The sequence below is a fragment of the Panthera uncia genome, assembly GCF_023721935.1.
Source record: "Panthera uncia isolate 11264 chromosome E2 unlocalized genomic scaffold, Puncia_PCG_1.0 HiC_scaffold_20, whole genome shotgun sequence".
Taxonomy (NCBI): Eukaryota; Metazoa; Chordata; class Mammalia; order Carnivora; family Felidae; genus Panthera; species Panthera uncia.
This window is the reverse complement of record NW_026057589.1, coordinates 12,061,289-12,083,719: the sequence shown is the minus strand read 5'-3', so window position 1 is coordinate 12,083,719 and position 22,431 is coordinate 12,061,289. Positions and strand designations below refer to the sequence as shown.

The window sequence follows — 22,431 nt, the reverse complement described above, 5'->3', positions numbered from 1 at the left end:
GTCAAGAGTTAAAAAAATAGTTAAAAATATTTAACTATAAAAAGTTAAAAAATAGTTAAAGTGACTCAGATATTTAGCCAATGTGTGTCACGTAGCCCCTCAAAATGATGTTAACTCCCTGAGCTGAAGCAGGATTGGAATTCTTATATATAAGGCACAGAGAAGGGGCATATGGTTATGATACTGCCCCAGGTGCCATTTTTCTTTATCAGTAACGACTGCCATTTGCAGCTGGAATGAGTGGGTTATGTTGGGGTTTTCATGCCTCTTTCTCATGATTGTTGGTGCAATCTTACTTCGGTACCTTTTGAAACAGTTCTTTTGAGAGCTATCTTTGTAAGCCCTGTGAGTCACCTCCTGCTAGTTAAGCTTCAGGGGAAGGGGAGGTAAAAAGGGGGAAAAAGAGGAAAGCAGAGGAGAGAGAGAAGAAAAGAAGGAAAGGAGGTAAAGATTAAACAAAGAAAACTGGGGTCTTTTTTCATTCTTTCACAATTCTTTATAACACTTCTCAGTACCTACAGGTGTCTTAGTTATTTGCATGTTTATTTTCTGTCTTCCTTCTTCGGGTAGGATGTTTCTGCCTTGTTTGTCTGCATAGCAGATGCTCAATAAATACCTTATGGCTGACTGGCCAAATTCCACAACAACATGCTAAATCCAGGACGAAAGCATGAACAAACTGTTCTGACGCTCTCTAACCACTCCTCTCATTTCTCCTCTCATTTCTAACTTCTAAGGCAGCTATGGGCCGAGTCTCCATCACCTGGGTGCTTTTCAAAGTTACAAATTCTTGGCTGCACTTCCACAGACTGGTTCATCTGTGCTTTTAACTGCATATCTCTTGCCTAGAGAGACAAATATATGTACAAAAGGTGAGATCAAAATTTGTCTAACAGTCTGTCCAGTGCTTCCACTTGGGGACCTGTGTGTTAAGAAAAAGAAGAGAGGCTCAAAAAAATAAAACTGAGTGGTTCAGTCAGTTGAGCGCCTGACTCTTGGTTTTGGCTCACGTCATGATCTTGTGGGTTCGTGGGTTTGAGCCCTGCACTGGGCTCTGCTGGCAGTGTGAAGTCTGCTTGGGATTCTCTCTCTCTCTCCCTCTCTCTCTGCCCCTCCTCCACTCACAGTCTCTGTATGTGTCAAATAAATAAACTTAAAAAATAAAAGATGTAATTCCAAAGATTTGAATATGGTTTGGTTCTTAAATGACATTAACAGATTATTTTTAATTTTGTTAAATGTTATAATGGTACCATGGTTGTGTTGTATATATGTGTAAATATATGTATGTATAAGTATACATACATATATACATAATCTCTATTAATGATGTAGCATGCTAAAGTACCTATGGATGAATTTATATATCTCGGATTTGCTTTAAAATGCACCAGCAAAGAAAAGGAGGAAACAAATTGGCAAATTGGTGGTAATTTTGGGAACAGGGTGATGAATACATTAAGATCCATTATACTACTCTCTCCACTTTTCTGTATGTTTGAAAGTTTCATAATAAAATATTCTTTAAACAATAGTCTCAAATTAGTGATAACTACCAGTCCCACCAAGAGGCGCTTGTGGTAGGAAAGTATAGACGCAAATGTTGCCTATTTGCCCCAAAGTGAAAGCTGAAGAGGAATGGGTAAGAAGTAAGGTTTATGGGCCAGACCCTTTGGGTACATTTCTTCATGGAATCCCCCCTTCACAACTCTGTTAGGTTAATGCCACCTTAACTGTGTAATTGAATTCAGCATCACTAATCATGGGACAAACTGGTATTGCATGCCTCCTGGTGGAGTGTATTAGGAAGTACCCATCATCGCTGACATGGTCCTCTTGCCAAAAAAAAAAAAATGTTTAACCAGAATCTAATCATGAGGCAGCAATCAAGCACTGAACATGGATATTCTGCCAGACAATGGGCCTGGACTCTTCAAAACTGTCAACATCATAAAAGGCAAACTTTTAAAAAATTTTGAAGTTTATTTATTTTTTTTAGTAATCTCTACACTCAACGTGAGGCTCAAAACTTGGACCCCGAGATCAAGAGTCACATGCTCCTCTGACTGAGCCAGCCAAGCGTCCTAAAGACCAACATTTTTTTAAAGACAAGTGCACTGCTTTCAATTAAAGAAGACTAAAGAGATAGGACATCAAAATGAAATGGGTGAACTTTGATTGGATCCTACATTCAAAAAAGAAATGCTGAAAAAACCCACGATGGGGAATATTAGATACTTTCAAAATGGAAAAAAAAGACATTTTCAAAATGGACAATGTATTAGATAATATTCTTGAAAAAAATATTAATGTAGTGAGTGTGACCAAAAAAACCAGACCAAAACCAAAACAAACAAACAAACAAACAAAAACAAAAACAACAAAAAACCAACCAACCTTATGAAGTAAGGGGTAACCCTCTTTTAGAGACTGGGAACTAAGGTTCAGGGAAACAAAGGGACTTGCCCAAGAATCCACAGCTGGCAAATGGCAGAGACCAGACAGGCCCAGATCACCCTGCCTCCAGAGCATAAGCTCTTGGCTGGTGGGTGCTTCTTCCTCTGCAGCATCCCCCAAAGATTAAGAGACAGGACTGTGATCTACAGTAACTCCAAGGGGATGGTCATACCTAAAGGTAGTAAAGAGGCACCATTCACTCTTGTCACAGCACCAGCAGTAACTCATTCATTCAGAATTTAATTGCTGTCTGACAATGATAAGCAAAAACAGGTAGTCCCTAGACTCGGGTTGCTTACAGCCTAATGAAGGAGACGAAGGTTAATCAAATGTTGAAACCACTCAAGGGAATATATAATAACAAAAGGAGGTAAGAACAATGAGGAAAAGAAAGCTGACCAAAGCTGAGGGTCAACAGAAGACTTCTATGAGTTGTACTTTGAAAAATGAATAGAGGTTAATGATACAGACAGAGGGAAGAGTGTGAACAAAAGGCCTATGGCAAGAGGGAGAAGGACTTTGCAGCAGGAAAGCCCCCAAAGCTAGCAGGTGCCTAGTGTAAGGTGAAAATGGAGGAAAGCAGACAGAGTCAGACAATGCAGGACGCTGAAGGCTATGCAAGCCCCCCCCCCCCCCCGCCTTTTTTGGTCACATTCACTACATTTAGTATTTTTTCAAATTATTGTCCATTGTCCATTTTGAAAGATTCTTTTTTATTAAAAGTTTCTAATTTTGTTGAATTTTGAAAGCAATGGAAAGTTACTATTTAGGCAGGTGACAAAATCTGACTTCAAATTTTTTTAAAAACAAACAAACAAAAGAAACACTTTAATTGCAATGTTGAGAGGACGGCTGGGCAGAATAGACGTCGTTAAGAGACTGTAGTAGCCAGTGATAATTTGGATTAGAGTGAGCAGTCTATAGGGATGGAAGTGGTCAGATCTAAGGGGTATTGGGAGTAAATGGGCAAATGCAAGTGAAGGAGGTGTTGAAGATGACTCTTCAGTTTCTAGCTTGGGCAGCTGGAGATGCCATTTCCTGAGAGACGGAACAGTGAACAAAGGCCAGATTTGGAAGATATGAGTGATATGAAGAATTGGTGGTACTTTTTACACCTCCAAGTGGATGGTAGGAGGGAGTTGGATGTGCAAGTCAGAAGTTCAGAAGTCTAGACTAGGGATGTACATCAGGGAATCAATCATCAACTTATGGTTACTGAAATATGGACAAGATGGCCTCAGAAAGGGAGGAGTTAGCAGATGAGAACCCCTGGGATTGGATGGTTCCTTTTTTTTTTTTTTTGATCTTTTTTTTTTAATGTTTATTTATTTATTTATTTTAACGTTTATTTATTTTTGAGACAGAAAGAGACAGAGCATGAACGGGGGAGGGTCAGAGAGAGGGAGACACAGAATCTGAAACAGGCTCCAGGCTCTGAGCTGTCAGCACAGAGCCCGATGCGGGGCTCGAACTCACAGACTGCAAGATCATGACCTGAGCTGAAGTCGGCTGCTTAACCGACTGAGCCACCCAGGCGCCCCTAATGTTTATTTATTTTTAAGACACAGAGAGAGAGACAGAGTGCGAGCAGCGGAGGGGCAGAAAGAGAGAGAGAGAGAGAGAGAGAGAGAGAGAGAGAGAACCCAAAGCAGGCCCCAGGCTCTGAGCTGTCAGCACAGAGCACAATGTGGAGTTAGAACGCACAGACTATGATATCATGACCGGAGCTGAAGTTGGACGCTTAGCCGACTGAGCTACCCAGGCACCCCATCAAGCTCCTTTTAATAGATATCTCTGCCATCTTCAGTTCAAGGCTTCTAAGAAGACACTGGTCCAGTATTCATAAAAGGATTGCTGAAACAATGCTGAGGGCCTGTGAGACTGGAGACCATGTACCAATGGCACCAATTTACCTTTTTATGTATGTAGGTATTTATTTATTTTTATTTTTATTTTATTTATTTTTATTTAATTTTTTTTTTTTAATTTACATCCATGTTAGTTAGCATATACAAAGATAAGGAATCAGGAGTAGATTCCTTAATGCCCCTTACCCATTTAGCCCATCCCCCCTCCCACAACCCCCCCAGTAACCCTCTGTTTGTTCTCCATATTTAAGAGTCTCTTATGTTTTGTCTCTCCCTGTTTTTATATTATTTTGCTTCCCTTCCCTTATGTTCATCTGTTTTGTCTCTTAAAGTCCTCATATGAGTGAAGTCATATGATTTTTGTCTTTCTCTGACTGACTAATTTCACTTAGCATAATACCCTCCAGTTCCATCCACGTCGTTGCAAATGGCAACATTTCATTCTTTTTGATTGCCAAGTAATACTCCATTGTCTATATACACCACATCTTATCTATCCATTCATCCATCGATGGACATTTGGGCTCTTTCCATACTTTGGCTATTGTTGATAGTGCTGATATAAACATTGGGGTACATGTGTCCCTTCAAAACAGCATACCTGTACCCTTGGACAAATACCTAGTAGTGCAATTGCTGGGTCGGAGGGTAGTTCTATTTTTAGTTTTTTGAGGAACCTCCACATTGTCTTCCAGAGTGGCTGCACCAGCTTGCATTCCCACACTAGAAATTTCTTATTCTTCCCAGTGTGGAAGTGCAACTGATGTTTTGCCCTGTTTCTATAATAAAATACCAGAATCAAGAAAAAACACTTTGTATCCTGAGATGAAACAATGGTGAAGTCACCCCAATCTAGTTCCAGTTCCTAAGAAAATATTTACTTTCATTTTTTTTTAATGTTTATTTCTTTACTGAGAGAGAGAGAGAGAGAGAGAGAGAATCCCAAGCAGGCTCTGCACTGCCAGAGCAGAGCCAGACGCACGGCTCGATGTCACAAATGAAGAGATCATGCCCTGAACTGAGATCAAGAGTGAGACACTTAACCAACTAAGTCACCCAGGTGTCCCTCCACAACAACAAGAAAAATTTTAAAACTAAGTAATACCTAGTGTGGACTCCCTAATAAAAAATGGTGCTATACCTTTTAGAATGCTAATGTCTAAAATAATGTCACAATCTTTGTGGATATGGTTAACATGAGCAAAAGTTACTATTTCTCATCATGAACAGATAAATGAAGGTGGTCATTTCATGGGCTTCTTACCTTTCTTAAAATTCCTTTAAATGCCAAACAAATATTTGAATTGATCTTCCTGAAATCTGATTTCTTTGTACCTTTAAAAAAGGAAAACGGTGTATGGAAATACAATTCACATACTGTAAACTTCACCCATTTAAGTGTAAAATTTAATGGTTTTTACTGTATTCAAAGTTATGCAACCATTAACACAATCAATCTGAGAACATTTTTATCCCCTTACCCAAAAAACCCTGTACCTGTAAGTATGCACTCTCTACCTTCCACCCCCATATTACACCCTCACCCTCAACTCCAGGCAACACTAATTTATTTTGTCTCTATATGAGTTTGGCTATCCAGTACATTTGATATATATGGAATCACACAAAATATGGTCTTTTTCACTGGATTCTTTCACTTAGCACAGCATTTTCAAGGTTCATCCACAGTGTAGCATGCATCAGCACTTCATTCCTTTTTACTGCCAGGTAATAATCCATAGTATGGATAGATACATCACACTTTATTTGTCCATTCATCATCTGATGGATATTTGGGTTGTTGCCATCTTTTGGCTATTATGAATAATGCTGCTATGGACATTTTTTTTTTTTAATTTTGAGAGAGAGAGAGAGAGAGGGAGAGAGAGCATTCGAGCAGGAAGGGCAGAGAGGGAGAGAGAGAGAATGCCAAGCAGGCTCCACACTGTCAGCACAGAGACTGCTGCAGGGGTCCAACTCATGAACCATGAGATCATGACCTGAGCTGAAACCAAGAGTCAGATGCTTAACCTACTGAGCCACCCAGGTGTCCCCCATCTTAACCATTTCTAAGTGTAAGTGTACAGTTCACTAATGTTCACTTTATTCACATTGTTGTAAAACAAATGACCAGAACTTTTTCATTTCGCAAATATGAAACTCTATACCCACTAAACAATAAACCTTCTTCCCCCCCACACCCATGCCTGGTAACCACCATTCTACTTTCTGTTTCTATGAAAGTGACTACGTTAGATACCTCCTATACTTGGCATCATGATACATTTTTGTCATTTTGTTACCTGCTTATTCCACTTAACATAATATTCTCAAGGTTGATCCATGTTATAGCATTTCCTTTTTTGAGGCTGAATAGTATTCCACTGTATGTATACACCACATTTTGTTTAGCCATTCACCCATCGGTGAACATATGGATTGCTTCCACCGCTCGACTCTTGTGAATAATGCTGCTATGAACATACATTTGCAGACCCTGCTTTCAATTCTTTGGGATATATACCCAGAAGTAGTACTGCTGGATCATATGGTAGTTCCATTTTTAGTTTTTTGAGGAACTGCCATAATATTTTCCATGGTGGCTGTACCATCTTAAATTCTCACCAACAGTGAACAACAGTTCCAATTTCTTCAAACCTTTCAACACTTCTCTTTTGCTTTCTTTCTTCCCTTCCCTTCTCTTTCTTCCTTCCTTTTTTCCTCCTTCCTTCCTTTCTACCTTCCCTTCTTCCTTCCTTCCTTCCTTCCTTCCTTCCTCCCTTCCTTCCTTCCTTCCTTCCTTCCTTCCTTCCTTCCATAGTAATCATCCTAATGGGCATGAGGTGATATCTCATTGTTGCTTTGTTTTGAATTTCTCTGATGATTGGTGAGCATCTTTTCACCTTTCATCTCCTTGGTTAGGTTTATTCCCAAGTATTTTATTCTTTTTGATACTATTGTAAATGAAATTAGTTTCTTAATGTCCTTTTTAGATTGTTGTTAGTGTATAGAAACACAACTGATTTTTGTGTGTTGATTTTGTATGCAACTTTGCTGAATTCAGTTGTTGGTTCTAGTAGGTACAGGTATTTTTTGGGGGATTTTGATTTTTTCATATTTATTTTTTTGAAGTATAGTTGATATGTTTTAGTTTTCTTATGGAATATTTAGGGTTTTCTACATATAAGATCATGTCATCTAATAATAGAGATAATTTTACTGCTTCCTTCCTAATTTAGATGCCTTTTATTTCTTTTTCTTGCCTATTTGCTTTGGCTAGGACTTCCAATATGATGTAAATAGAATTGGTGAGAGTAGGCATCCTTGGAAAAGCTTTCAGCCTTTTACCATTGAGTATGATGTTAGCTATGGGCTTTTCATAGATGGCCTTCATTACTTTGATATCATTTCCTTCTATTTCTAGCTTGAGTGTTTTTATCATGAAAGAGTGTAGAATCTTGTCAAATGCTTTGTCTGCATCAATAGAGACAATCATGTTGTTTTGCCCTTTATTAAATTTTTCATTAATTTTTTTTTTTTTTTTGAGAGAGAGAGACAGAGCATGAATGGGGGAGGGACAGAGAAAGAGGGAGACACAGAATCTGAAGCAGGGTCCAGGCTCTGATCTGTCAACACAGAGCCCGACATGGGGCTCGAACTCACAAACTGTGAGATCATGACCTGAGCTGAAGTCAGACATTTAACTGATCGAGCCACCCAGGTGACCTATTTTTTTTTTTTTTTTTTTTTTTTTTTTTTTTTAGGGAGACAGTGTGCATGAGCCAGGAAGAGAGGCAGAGAGAATCTTAAGCAGGCTCCATGCTCAACATGGATCCTGACACAGGGCTCGATCCCACGACCCTGGGATCATGACGTGGGCCAAAATCAAGAGTCTGACACTCAAGTGACTGAGCCACTCAGGCACCCCTCATGATTTATTTTGTTTTGGCTGTGTATTACACTGATTGGTTTTCATATGTTGAACCATTCTTGAGTTCCAGGAATAAATCCTACTTGGTCATGGTGTATAATCCTTTTAATGTGCTGTTGAATTTGGACTGCTAAGTTCACGCTCATCTTCTCTGTATTGTTCCAATTTTAGTATATATGCTGCGAAAGCAAAAACTCCTGTGGCTTTATTTTTCAAATGGGGCATAAAGTGGGGCGCCTGAGTGGCTCAGTCACTTGAGCGTCTGACTCTTGATTTAGCCTCAGGTTATGATCTCACAATTGTGAGACTGAGCCCTGCATTGGGCTCCTCACTGAGAGAGGAGTCTGCCTGAGATTCTCTCTCTCTCCTTCTGCCCCCCTCCTTTGCTCCCACTCTCTCTTAGATAAATAAATAAATAAGGCATAATGTACTTTGCATTTCAATTACCAAATGAGTCAATGTCTCAAAGAGCAAGAATTCTTTTCCATGCCTGAAACGCTGACAAAAATTAACACTTGCTTGTTCTTCTCCTTGTTTCCTTTGCAGAAGTGGCATCGCATCCTACATAATATACCTCAATTGTAACGTCAGAAAGTGACTACCTCTTTGGAAGATGCTGTTTAACGATTTGACCCACAAAGAGCATCCAGATTTGTAGATTCTAGGACACCCTATGAAACTTGTTGATCAACATACCCAAACTGTTTAAAACAAGTGAGAGTATGAATTAGATGTACTGGGAACTCAGTTCTCCAATGGATTCAATAATTCAACTTTTAGGGTACTTAAAATACAGCCCCTCCTCAAAATAATAATAATATAACATTACGTAACATAAAATACAGCCCCTACTGTAGTAATGTGCGGAGTGTGCGGAACATAGCGGTGGATTCATTTATCCGGCTGAGTAGGGATCCAAACATATATGCCAGGTACCAGGGACTCAGGACACAATTCTTTGGAGAAAAGTTCCAGGGACCACACTTTTGTTGTCAGGTGACAACAGCTACTGGGAATTTCTGCTTCTGTTTCACAACTCATCGGACTGGCTGGGATTGGCCCAGAGCTGGGAAAAGAAATAAATGTACAGTTCACTTATTTAACAGGTATTTACAATACCTAGGGATGATGTCTCAGCTTCCGAGAAGCCTCCTGCCAGATGTGGCCCGGACAGGGGGTAAAGGGGGAAGAAAATCTCTCCACAGGGCGCGGGTCCGGGAAAGACGCGAAAGGAGGAAACAAAACCGAGGCCCGACGTTGGGAATAAAACCGGCATCTGAGGAAGGGATCCACCCTTTCCGACCTCTCAGGGATCTGGGCCTGCGCCCTGAGCGGCCCTTCGTGCCTCGCTCCGCCCCCCCCCCCGACGGCGCATGCGCCTGGAGCAGCGCGGCGCTCGCGCTCGCGCTCGCAACAGCGCCTACGCAGCCTGGTGTTTCTCCTCCCCACTCCGTTCCTACCCAGCTGTCTGGGAGTCGTTGGCAATTAGGGACTGGGGTGGGACGTGGTGTGACTCCTGGTCTGTGGTACTGGCCAGTTACCCTATAGGCGGTGCTCTGGCCTAGAAAGAAAGGTGAAATCACAGACTTTCTAATGCATTCTCCTGCCACTGCCATCGCGAAGCATCTGGAAGCTGTCTGGGGCGGGGGGGACGGGAGGTGAGAATTTTAATCTTGTTTGGAAGCAACCAGGCACAGGGGTTCTTTTTATTTAGAAACACCCTGGAGGTAATAGACACCTCAGAAATATCATCCTTTCTTTGTCTTCCATAGGAAGCTGAATTATAAAGCTGCGTAATGGTTACTTTATCGGGCGCCTGGGTGGCGCGGTCAGTTAAGCGTCTGATGAGCCCAGCTCAGGTCATGATCTCACTGCTCTTGAGTTACAACCTCACGTTAGGCTGTGTGCGGTGCAGGCAGTGCGGAGCCTGCTTGAGATTCTCTCTCTCCCTCTCTCTTCCCCTACCTTGCTCGCTCTCTCTCTCAAAATAAATAAACTTTAAAAATTAAAAAAATAGTTACTTTGAAGAGAGGAAAGAAAAAAGGGAAAACTTCACACACACACGTTTACAGGAATGTTTTTGTCTTTGTTTGCATCTTTTGAAATGTGTCCCGTCTGCGGGTTTTTTTTTTTAATGCTTGAGTATGTCCTTGACTCCTCTATCAAAATGTAGACACGAAAGAAACTCGCAAGTTTAAGAAATCTGAGTAGAATTCACTAAAGCTGGATAGAATTATATGTACGTGTTAAGATAAAACATCTTGCGTAAACCACCAAGTTTTCCTGAATATTTCTGGACAGATCTTCAGGGGATGGGGCAAGGGTGGTATAGGAAAAGAGGAACCGGACACTTTCAGAAAATTATTGGCAGTGGTGGCCTACAGGAAACAAATCTTTATTATCGCTATTGTTGTATGTTCCTTTTGGATTTGCCAAAGAAAATTAAAAGGTAAATTTTAGCGTGAACTCACTAAATGTGGGCATTTGATGTTTATTTTTGTAAAGGAAATTAAGTCAGTGTGATTGGCAGGGTTGAGACCTGAAGTTCCTCTTCAGGATAAGGAAAATTTCTTTTAGTAATCTGTAGACTGATTATGGTATACTCCTGCCCCCAACCTTGCAAGATAACTTCATGCTCCCTTCTGTAAGGGAAGTTTTGAGAAAAAAAATTAGTCTACTGTGCCTAAAAGGATTTGCAGACAAAAGGCGGATAATGAAAGATGTCTGACACTTCTCATTCCCTGGGTCACCTGAACCCATTCAGTTTCATTCACCAGTGAGTGGTTAGCAGATGTAGAGCATAGGAATTTGGGACCAGAGGTTGGAGTTCCAAAAAGTTGAAAGTGTAAAGTCAAAGGCCAGAGGTTTATAATGTTGCTTCTTAGTTTGTCTTATTTATAAGTAGGAACCCAGAAATGAGCTCCCAAATAAAATATTTTAGGAATAGTGTTTCTTAAGTAACTCCAAATGTCAGTACATGGACAGGGAAATAAATGAAGTCTAGTGGGTAATGCATCAATCAGACTGAGCAATGAATAGGAATGAATAGCAATGAATAGGATAGGAATTCCCCACAGAGGAGAAAAACCACAGAAGAGCATACTTAGTAAAATTTATTTTTTAAAAAAAGAAGAAAAACAATAATTTATGCCCTTGGCAAAATAAAGGATCTTGTCAATATAAATGTTTCTTAGAAAACATATGAAAAGATAATATAATATACATATCAATAAATCATTATCAACCTTACAGCAAAAGCAATGATTCCATAACAATGATAAATGAGAATATTTCTGGCCCTTACACCACAGTATTTCTGGAAGGTCTGATGATTCCTCCTTTTTTTTTTTAAATACAGATGTGCCCTCATTTTAAGAAACCCTGATGCACACATATCTAAATTTAGAAAGTCCATTGATTACCTTTACAATCAACAATTCTGATTGATTGATTGATTGATTGATTGATATAATCTCTGAACCCAATGTGGGGCTTGAACTCTTGACCCCAAGATCAAGAGTCACATGCTCTACCAACTGAGCCAGACAGGCACCCCATACGATCAACAGTTCTTAAAAAAAAATCAACGAAAATGTTTCTGTAAGGGATCTTTCAAATTAGCAAACTTTCCTAATGTGTTTAGAAAATAATTAACCAATATATGTGTCCCCAACTTCTTTCATTATAGTTCTATTGCATAAAGCGAGGTATACCTGAAATGAAGCAGTAACAGAATTAGGCCTCAGACCTGACTGGAGAGAGTGTATTCTTATTTATAGTATGAGGAAATGGTTGGGGCACAAATTCTCTCAATCTTTTGTTTCTCTTATCATGAGCTTTTAATTTTCTTGTCTCTGGTGCTTTCTGGTAAATTTTGTTCACCTAGTATTCTCAATAAAAAAGGAGGAAGTCATATAGGAGGGGGCAGATTAATGAATGAGTGAGTCACTCCAGCAGAGCAGAGTGAGGACAATCTGGGATTCAGAGTGTGTATGTGGACATAGCTGGGGGAAAGCAGGAGCGATTCTGAACGCTTGACATGCTTTTGAGGCCCCTCTCCCAGTAGGGGCACCTGATTCCCCTTGAGGAACAGCAAGGCCCAGTCCAGCCTTCCCCGGATGGGACACATACTCAAGAAAACGGACTTGGGCCTATTTGTCACACTCCTCCTGGCTCCCTTCAGCACAGTGATAGTGCAGCTCGCAGAACTCCTGGATCCGGCTACAAGCCTCCAGCATCATCACTGTGGGGACTGTGATCACCACTCGGAAGAAATTCGGGTACTCAAAGCACTGCAAAAATAAGAGCCTGTTATTCTCATAGCAATTGAATCTGGTACTAAACCACCCTACGATGGCCAGGGTCCTAATCAGCAAGAAGCAGTGATGTCATTTACTCAGAGCTATCAGTTGACTCAGTTCCTCTGTGAAAGGTGAAATAAAATGGGGTTGCTTATGTCAAGGGGTTTTAAAATGGACCCAGAAGGCCATTAAGGAGATGGATCTTATGCACCTCTTCACCCATGAAACCATGAACTTTTGAACTGGGCCAAACCACCAATCTCACAAGGACTCAGCCAGAGTCTTGAGACTTGCTACAGTGAGACTTTGTTTAGTGATAGCCTTAGTAACCAATTACATTCAGCCAAGATTAGTTTTCTGCCACCAATCAATCAAAATTCTTTATAAATAGCATATACAAGCATTCCTTTTTGTCTTTAAAAACACTTGACTTTTGTTCTGGGGGGTGGAAGGACACTATTTGGGTCACTGCCCAGATCTGTGTTCCCCAAATTGCAATTCTGAGACACCGAATAAATGTTTTTGTTTTATTTTAGCTCTGCTTCTTTTCTTGGTTGACACCATCATTGGGGTGCTAAGTCTAGAAACAATTCATCTTAAAAGGGACTTGTGGGACAAGCCTGTTTCCCCTCACTTAAAATGTTCAGCCACAACGTTTCTTCCCGGTATGGATGGGATAATGACGAGGGAGAAACAAATTTTAAATAGACGTCATGAAACACATCAGTTTGAATCTTATCAAATGAGAATACACTTTGTTGAGGGGAAAAAAAGGCAGGCTAAAGACCAACTCAACCCGAGGCTCTAGAAACTGTTGGGAATGTCCTGAGAGACATGAACACTCACCGTTGCTGGGAGGCAGTGGACTGACTGCTCAGCAACTAACCGCTCTGTGAACTCCACATCATTCTCAAATTCTGGGAAATGTTCCATCTCAATGCCAACCTATACCAATTACAGGGAGAGGCAAACTTATCAGGAGGGAAAACAGACCAACTTCCCATGCCAGAAACTAACATAGGGACTGCTCTAAAAAATATCTTGGAACTCTACTAGTGATAACTAAGAGTTCTAACACTTAGGAGCCCATGGAATTTTTCATAGGAAAGACAGGATGTCTTTATATTAATATTTTAGTTTATTGAAGCATTCCTTCCTGGATGTTGATAAGTGAAAGCTGGAAATAGAATGTCAGTGTTTCTCTAAAAAGGCAACATTAACATTGTGAGCCGGGCAATTGTTGACTGCATGGAACTATCCCACCAATTACAAGATACTAGTGTCTCCAGTCCACAAAATGCCAATGCCCCAAGTTATTCTGGAAACAGGGGCACCTGGGTGGCTCAGTCGGGCAAGTGTCGACCTTGGCTCAGGTCAAGATCTCAGAGTGACCTGAACAGACATTCAGAACAAGGCGATTCCTAAACTAACAGGCTGGGAGGCTTAGCTGGTTGTCTTTGTGAGTCCTGCAGACCAGCTTCTGCTTGCCTTACAGAAAATGCTTGCCACCTACATACTTACCATGAGGTACATGGCCCCAGAAGGGCGGACTGGCCGGAGTCCAGGGATGGCAGCTAGTGCGTCATAGCAAAGATCAACGTTGGACTACAAGAGGAGGCAGAAAGATGTCAAGAATCAAAATATAAGTGAAAGAAAAGCACGTCATTAAAAGTAGAGCCCACACTGGAGGCAGGGAACCTAAGTTTGCTCTGCTGGCATCAAGGGCACAGGAAGTAGGCGAGAAAAAAATCCTATCACTTTTGGCCAGGAGCAGAGTGAAGTGCCAGAAATGAGAGACATGGAAGGGTGGATAGTTACACTGATGCCATCTCCTGATTTGGAGGCCCCATAATGGCACACCGCTCCAGAAACGGGGACATGTTATTCCTAACTCCACTGGCGGCATTTCCTCACTCCCAAAGTAAAAGGCTACGGGCTGCCCTTACCTTCAAGAAGCTCAGAGTGTTGTGGTAGAAGTCCTGAGGGGTGCGATGTAGGATGCTTTTCAGAGCTCCCTGGACAATGGTGCAGGGTCCCAGGATCCGCTGACTCAGTTTCACCAACCCATCTCGGATCTAAACCCCCCCAACCCGCAAACATATTATTTAGCCTTCCTTAAGCATTCCAGTTTTGGGGATTCTGGTTCTGGCTATTCTTTCCATCAGGTTTGTAGTCTCTGGAGAAGTGATGGTGCGTGCCTACTGGCACTCTTAGATCAGACCACTGGGGTTTGTAGCCCAGCTCTGTCACGCACATGCTGCGTGACTCAGCAAATTGTACAATGTCTCAGTGCTTCAGTTTTCTCAACCGTAAAAAGGAGATAATACTATGGCCTCCTAGAGTTGTTGGGAGGATTACAGTAAAATAATGTATATCAAGTGCTGGCATATTGTAAGCCTGCAAACAAAATCACGTATCATTATAGCTATTGTTTCCTTATTTGTGGTCCTAAAATTAGAAGCAGATGGAACTTCTTCATAGAACCAGGTACAAGAAAACTGAGTTTTGGAGAGGAATAACTAAGTACCGTCTTTACCCAGCATCTTTTGGCACCCAGAACTACAGGGCCAAGAAGAAAGAAGAAAAAACAACACTAAAACAACAAAAAAATCACCACCCAACCACTGTGCATGCAAATTAAATACACATATATATCCTAAATTAGACATACTGTATCACCTCATTGCTCTTACCTCATTGCCAAAAATGTCTCTTCGGTCATGGATGAGGATCCAGCCCAACCTCCAGCCAGGAACCAGCCAGCGCTTGGCCAGCCCTCCACAGGACAGGATGGGGACGTTGCTGCTGAGGGTGGCCAGAGGCTCAAATTTGGAACCCGAAAACACCTGAGGAGAAGAGATCCTTGCAGTTGTCTTCTGGCTTACTTTCCTCCAAATCCCATGCCTTCCAGTCTTTACCTTGTATAACTAGGAACAGGGCCTTGGATTTATGCGCTCATCCTACCCTAAAGCATAACTGGGAGCCTAGGAGGCTTCAAAGGAGACTATACAGAGACATATAACCTGACATCTGGTCTGGATTAAAGGAAGCCTACGATGAGGATATTGATCCTGGCCCAGGAATAGATACAACTCAACAAAGCTTGCTCTGGGGAATGAATGCTTGTTGGAATTAGACATTTAAAAATATAATAGGGGTCCACAACCCTTTACCTGAGATTCTTGGGCCCATATTTGTTGCAGAATGTAGGATTGTTGGATTTTTGAGAAGTTTACCTGGATCATATATTATGTAACACCCCCAAAGCAGTGCGGGACGGCACTCCTAATCAAGCATATTAACATTTCTTTCCCTTTCCTTACATTCTTGACAAATATATATATACATATATAAGTGAGATACATAGAAAATCTACAAATATCTTTACATCAAGTCAAGCCAGGTTTTTCCACCAAAGGAATTTCAAAAATCTTCAGATTTTTATAGCTTTTTGGACTTCGGAAAACTGGCTAAGAGATTGTAGAATCTATATGTACTTTTAAGAGTGCAGGGATACTGATATGCTGTACTGAAATGATTAGGAATTACTTCTGGTGTGTTTGATGCCACCTCTAAAGGTCCCATGAAGTAATTTGGAATTGAGATTATTGTAGTGATAGATCCTGCCCAAGACTTACCATGTCTCCATAGATCTCATCAGCTAAGATGGGGACACACTGCCTTGCAGCCACTAAAAATAAGAAAAACAGGCTGAAATCACTGTTGTTGTTGTTGTTGTTGTTGTTGTTGTTGTTGTTAAGTAGGCTTCATGCCCAGTATGGAGCTCAACATGGGGCTTGAACCCACGACTCTGAGATCAAGACGTGAGCTGAGATCAAGAGTCGAATGCTTAACCAACTGAGCCATCCAGGGGCCCCCAGACTGAAATCCTTTTTAATGTGAATTGCCTTAGCAATTAATATTCACCTGGACTTATTATATTTTGCATTTCATATTTATGTGTTTTGTTTTCCAATTTAAGAACTATAAATTCTTATACTCTTCCAGGATACAGAGGCTAAATATACCATTTAATTAACCAGATATTTCAAACCTGCTCTTCCACATATGGGAATAGTGAAGAGGCAAGTGCTGCCTTTTTCTCCTTCTTGTAGGTGAGGTCTACTGCTCCAGGGGCACACTATTCACTGGAGACCCCAGTAGAGCTCCCCCACCCCCATCCTCAGCTCGGAACTAACCCTCTTCTCATTCCAGGAAAACAGCTCAAGGATCCTATCCCCATATCTTCTCCTGTCAAATGAAGTCTGATGGACTTACCAGCCAGAATTTTCTGGAGATGACTTTTACTGTACACTGACCCACAGGGGTTTGATGGATTATTAACAATGAGACAAGCTGTCTTTTCATCAATTAGAGATTCCAGTTGTTTCAAGTCAATTTCCCAAGACTTTTCTGGCTGGGGAGGAAGAAAGGGTGAGACTAAGATGGTTCTGAAAACTTGAGGGGGAATATTCACTTAACAGTATATTCTAAATAATAAAATGTGTTTGTGGCCTCCACCACCCACTTCCAAATCTTTCTGTGCTAAGACAATTGTCATATATTTTTACAAAGCCGTAATTCAACACTGGGGTCTAAAATTAAAAAGTTGTTTACCAATAAATTGTAGAGTTTGACCTCAATTCCCATTGATTCAGCCAAAGTCCTATAAAGAGAGAAACCGGGTCTTGGAACTAGGATGTTTTGTCCTGGGTTGGCCAACACAGCTAAACAAAGTTCAATAGCCTGACTGCAGCCACTAGTCAGAATGACATCCTGTGAAGAAATAAAAGGTACATTTTGTTAGGGGTTCCAACAGCAGTGGGAGAAAAGACATTGTCAGATAGGTGAGTGGGGAGCAATAATAAACTTACTTTTACAAGCTCTAAGTAAAGTAGTCAGGACCGTACTAAGCCAAAATTGGGGGAAAATGCTTATATATGTCCATATCTAAACGTTGAAAATATTGACCACTTAAAAGAAGTAAATCACTTTAACAAGTACATGTCAGCTATGACTCAGCAGACTTCCATGAGAGATCATTATGACCTTGGACTTTTTCACTTGGTTATTTGTTTACCTTCGACCAGAAATTTGAAGCCTGATTCTTCTCTGAAATACAGACTGAGGGCACCTCTTATGTTAAGAAATATCAACACACACAGTAGACGACAGAGGGAGAGTGGCATTTAAACTTGTGGCCCTGCCATCGATTGAATATTCCATAGTACCTCAATCTTCCCATCTGAGTGAGCTTTTTTTTTTTAATGTTTATTCATTTTTGAGAGATAGAGACAGAGGGTGAACGGGAGAGGACAGAGAGAGAGAGAGAGAGAAAATCTGAAGTAGGCTTCAGGCTCTGAGTTGTCTGCACAGAACCTGACAAGGGGCTTGAACTCATGAACCATGAGATCACGACTTGAGCCAAAGTTGGACGCTTAACCAAATGAGCCACCCAGGAGCCCCCCCATCTGAGTGGGGAAGTGAATGATGGAAGCTACAAATTTAAGAAAGAAATTTAAGAAAGATCTTATTGGTAAAATAAAAAATGTTACTTATTTGGTGTTATGAATTATTGTTTTTTAAAGTTCTTTTGCAGAGAATCAAATGTAGGGGAACCTCTGAATCCTTTGAGCCTCAAGACAGAACACCACATAAATTGTATTCAACATTATCATCATACTGTAATGGCATTAAATATACTCAGGGATTAAGTGGCCTCACTCTATGAGAAGTTCTCAAATTGCTAAAGGGAAATTCTTCACGCCTTTTGTTTCCCGAAACTGTTATTCCTTGTGGAACAGAGACAAGGAAAATGGTATAGTTTGCCCAGTATTACTTCAGAGCTGTTACCTCGGTTAAGCCCTACCTTAGCTTCCAGGGGTGCCTCGGGCCGGTGGTAATAAGAAGCAATATCCTCACGACTGGATAAGTAGCCTGAAAGAGCCGGAAGGAAGAAGCTGAAAGTTTGCATCTGGCAACTGACCACTATGCCCTAGAGTCAAAAGGACCTCAGGCTAACTCCTGCCCCTGCTTAGAGCACAAACTGTTCAGTTTAGCTCTCAGCCACTATAGATAAAGGAGTTATGTGTTACAATTTTATAATAATCTCACATGTGTAAATAATAACAAGGAGAACTTTCCAAAGTATAAAATACTCTGCACCATCTTGATTACTATGATTATGTTTTATTTTTCATAAAAAACAATATTTAGATTTTTCCTAAATCCCTTCCAGGACTATATATTTTGAAGAGTTGTAATCAATGCATGTAATACATTGGGTCCCTTTTAAGTTTTTTACATTATATCGTATACCTATTAGTGGTTTTGCACAAGTTTTTCTTTTAAATTCAATTCTTATACAATATTTCCAAATGTTGGCTTACAAGTTTGACGTAGGGACAGCATCATGCAAATTGGTTTGCGAAACTGCTTTTAAGAAGACTCCATTCAATTATAAAGTCCAGATACAATATTTCATAATGTTCCACTTAACAGTTAGAGATAAATGTCTTGAAGTTATATAAATCAGCACTTCCTTAATTACTAATAAGGAAGAGAATTTTCCTAGATAAATGTTATGGCCTATATTTCCTTTGGCATGAAATGTTCATATCGTTTGAATATTTGTGAAGTGGAGAACTGTTTTTGGTTTTTCAGGTTGAATCTGTTCCCTAATACTTTGGGTATAAAAGTTATAAACTTGTTTTATAATCTAATTTTTGGTCTTCTTTTGTTGATTTTTGTTGTATGAAACTTTATAAAACATAAACAATCAACCTAAAAATTACGTCCCTCAGGCTCTTTGAAGTGTTTTTAAAATTCTATTTTAGCACAAAACTGGATTTGCATCCTACATTAGAAATATGTCACTATATCTTGTCATTTGCAGCAACATGGATGGACCTAGGGGGTATCATGCCAGGTGAGATAAGTTAGACTGAGAAAGACACATTCCATATGATTTCACTCATTGTGGAATCTAAAAAACCAGCAAACAAATGAACAAAGAAAAAAAGCAGAATCAGAACTATAAATACAGAGAACAAACTGATGCCTTCCAGAGGGAAAGGGCTAGGAAGATGGGCAAAATGGGTGAAGGCGAGAGGGAGATACAGCTTCCGGTTATAGAATGAGTAGGTCATGAGAATAAAAGGCGCAGCATAGGGAATACAGTCAATGGTACTGTACTAATGTTGTATGGTGACAGACGGCAGCTACCCTTGGGGTGAGCAAACATAAAGTACAGAGATGTTGAACCACTGTCTACACTTGAAACTAATGTAACATTGTGTATCAACTATATTCAAATAAAACAATATAAATAAGTTTTAAAAAGGAAAATAATATGTTGCTAGGTACATATGGAGACTGGGGGTGTGTGTATGCAACATTGAAACAAAGTCAAAGGGTCACTTATTTTATCAGACATTTAATGTGGAAATGGTTAGTAGATGGAGACAGTTAAACCTAAATAAGAATAGGGATGGGCAAAAAGGGGTAAAGGGGCCAACCGTATGGTGATGAGCAGTAACCAGACTTGTGGTGATCACTTTGCAGCGTATACAGTTGTATTATACAGCTGTACACCTGAAACTCCTACTGTAAAAACATCTCAATAAGAATAACTTCTTTCTGTCAGAAATAACCTCTTCTTCAATGGGACAGCCCATTCTTTGTATTCTACTTCATTTTTATCTCTTTATTTAAGCTGAAACAGTTATAAATGCATTTGAATGTAATCAGAACATTCAACCACACGGTGATATTTGACCATAGTTAAAATAAGGGTTGAATGTGTAGAGAAAAATAAATGAAGCCAAGAAGCTATCTACATAGTGCAAATAAGTAAATTAATGTAGGACCTAGAGGCTAAGTAAACAGGCACCTGCAAAATCCAAGGCCTTCATATGAAAATTAGCAATGTTGGTTGAGAAATAAGTACGTGAACAGAACAAAAGAGGCAGAGCCAGTGGGCCAGAGGAAGCCAGGAAAGGAGCTGAACCCTGCTGGCTGTGTTCAAGCATTCTGAGATCCTCGTCCCCAAATCCAAATGGCTATTTTATCTTAGCCTCTCCTTAGGATCTATGAATCAGGGAAGCAAAGAGAACTGCTGGAAACTTACTCCTAATAGAAGAGCACTAACAATTTGGACACCACCAGACAGAGTCTCAGGAGAAGCTTACCAATGGAGGGGGCATAGCCATTATACTTTCCCGAGTCTAGAGCATCTTTCATTGCTTGGGTGACTTCAGGGTCTGTAGGCAGGTTTCCAAACACAGTAGGGTCCCCTTTTCATGGAAGAGAAAAAAAGAGCCCCAAGAGGTTACTCTTCCATGCCCAGTGCTCGGACTCCCTCTCTACTCCCATCTTCTCCAAGCAGTTGTGAGGATGGGGCTAACAGTGATGAGATCTGCCCCTCACCTGAGAGTCCCCAACTCACCAATTGACAGAGCAATCATGGTTTTGTTTGGATTAGGCTTCACCTTCATGCTGTCCACAATGGCCCGGATGGGATTGAAAGTTTTGTTGGACATGTCTGAGGGCCTCACGGACCATCTGGCCTTCCTGCCTTTCATTTTTCCCGGCACGGAGCTTCTCCCACCAAGGTTGACGTGCACATCCAGAACTGAGGGAAGGTTGCTGTTGCTGTTCATCTGAATCACATATGGGTCCATCACTAGTAAAGCCTATGGGGAAAAGGAGGTCCTTGTGACACTAAGAACAGAGCAGCATCTTGGCGGCCTATATTTGAACCTAAACATAAGCGTGATTTCGTTAGATGTCTTTCCAAACTGCTTTGTTTGGCCACATTTTTCATGCTTTGCGAATAAGGGGAGTTTTAAGACTTTTTGCTGAGATGGAATATAAAGCAAGAACCCATTTTATAATGTTAGCAAAGACCATGCACTGAATACTTATCTACTGTGAGACTACATGCAACCATAATGTCATTGAAAGTTTAACTGCTCTCGGGGCGCCTGGGTGGCACAGTCGGTTAAGCGTCCGACTTCAGCCAGGTCACGATCTCGCGGTCCGTGAGTTCGAGCCCCGCGTCAGGCTCTGGGCTGATGGCTCGGAGCCTGGAGCCTGTTTCCGATTCTGTGTCTCCCTCTCTCTCTGCCCCTCCCCCGTTCATGCTCTGTCTCTCTCTGTCCCAAAAATAAATAAAAAACGTTGAAAAAAAAAAAAAGAAAGTTTAACTGCTCTCAGTGAGACTGAGGAGAACTGACATGAAAATCATGAAACAAAGCATATATATGTGTTGCCTCTTTTCCATGCAAAGCCTATCCAAGTGTCTCCCTAATGCTTCAATAGACTGTCTTGCCCTCTGCAAGAACCAGGAAGGACCATTCCACAGTTAGAAATTTAGTGTTAATATTTTGTCATTAGTAAAAATAAAGCCCTATCCCACAAGCACCTTAGTATCCTGTAGAAAAAAGAAGTCAATACACCATAAAGAAGAAGGCACACATCCCAATTACCACCACATTAGCTGAGGCTTGAGATTTTACCTTCCAACTACAGGAGAAACTGCCCTCCCAGTAGCCAAACCTGGAAGCTCTTAGTCCTTCTTTGACAGGTCACAGTGACAATGGCCTCGGATGCAATTCTTGACTCCTGAAATAGTTTGCACAAATGGGCGTTGGGCCTGGAACTTTCCTGCTATTGGCTAGGGTGAGAACTGGGTGGCCAGCCCTCCTTTCCCTCCCCTTCCTCACTTGCTGCTTCTCACCTCTAACTCTTCCTCCACCCCACCCCACCCCCCCACCATATCAGGAGTTTGTCCTCACTTCAAACCTCTGGAATTCTCTGTGTTAACTCTTTCTGGGCACTTTGTGAGACATTTGAGAGGACTGTCAGAGGGCTT

The 22,431-nt window shown here is 40.9% G+C and overlaps 1 protein-coding gene and 1 long non-coding RNA gene across 3 annotated transcripts in view; both read right to left on the bottom strand.

The window, feature by feature from the left end:
- Positions 1-9,606, bottom strand: part of LOC125916530 (uncharacterized) — a 62,715-nt gene extending 53,109 nt beyond the window's left edge. For both annotated transcript variants that reach the window (XR_007455954.1, XR_007455953.1), the window contains exons 1-2: positions 9,376-9,606; positions 5,590-5,660 (exon numbers count right to left, since the gene is read on the bottom strand). This is a non-coding gene — a long non-coding RNA (uncharacterized LOC125916530). The remainder of the gene's footprint in view (positions 1-5,589; positions 5,661-9,375) is intronic.
- Positions 9,607-11,354: 1,748 nt separating this feature from the next.
- TAT (tyrosine aminotransferase) lies at positions 11,355-22,162 on the bottom strand. The gene is made up of 12 exons (XM_049622533.1): positions 22,076-22,162; positions 21,004-21,250; positions 20,747-20,851; positions 18,427-18,494; positions 17,175-17,333; positions 16,836-16,974; positions 16,196-16,248; positions 15,251-15,403; positions 14,504-14,632; positions 14,079-14,162; positions 13,404-13,502; positions 11,355-12,548 (listed from the first exon to the last, which is right to left on the bottom strand). The coding sequence occupies exons 2-12, from the start codon at positions 21,236-21,238 to the stop codon at positions 12,408-12,410; spliced, it is 1,365 nt and encodes a 454-aa protein (XP_049478490.1). The 5' UTR covers positions 21,239-21,250; positions 22,076-22,162; the 3' UTR covers positions 11,355-12,407.
- Positions 22,163-22,431: the final 269 nt, after the last annotated feature.

Bases quoted from the DNA above. Each gene is read 5' to 3' on its own strand.
- TAT (XM_049622533.1), bottom strand. From the start codon at position 21,238: ATGGACCCATATGTGATTCAGATGAACAGCAACAGCAACCTTCCCTCA. The intron at 16,975-17,174 runs GTAAACAACTTT...CTTCCTCCCCAG, and splicing joins TCAAACTCTACAATTTATTG to CCAGAAAAGTCTTGGGAAAT. The intron at 14,633-15,250 runs GTAAGAGCAATG...GGGGGGGTTTAG, and splicing joins GAGACATTTTTGGCAATGAG to ATCCGAGATGGGTTGGTGAA.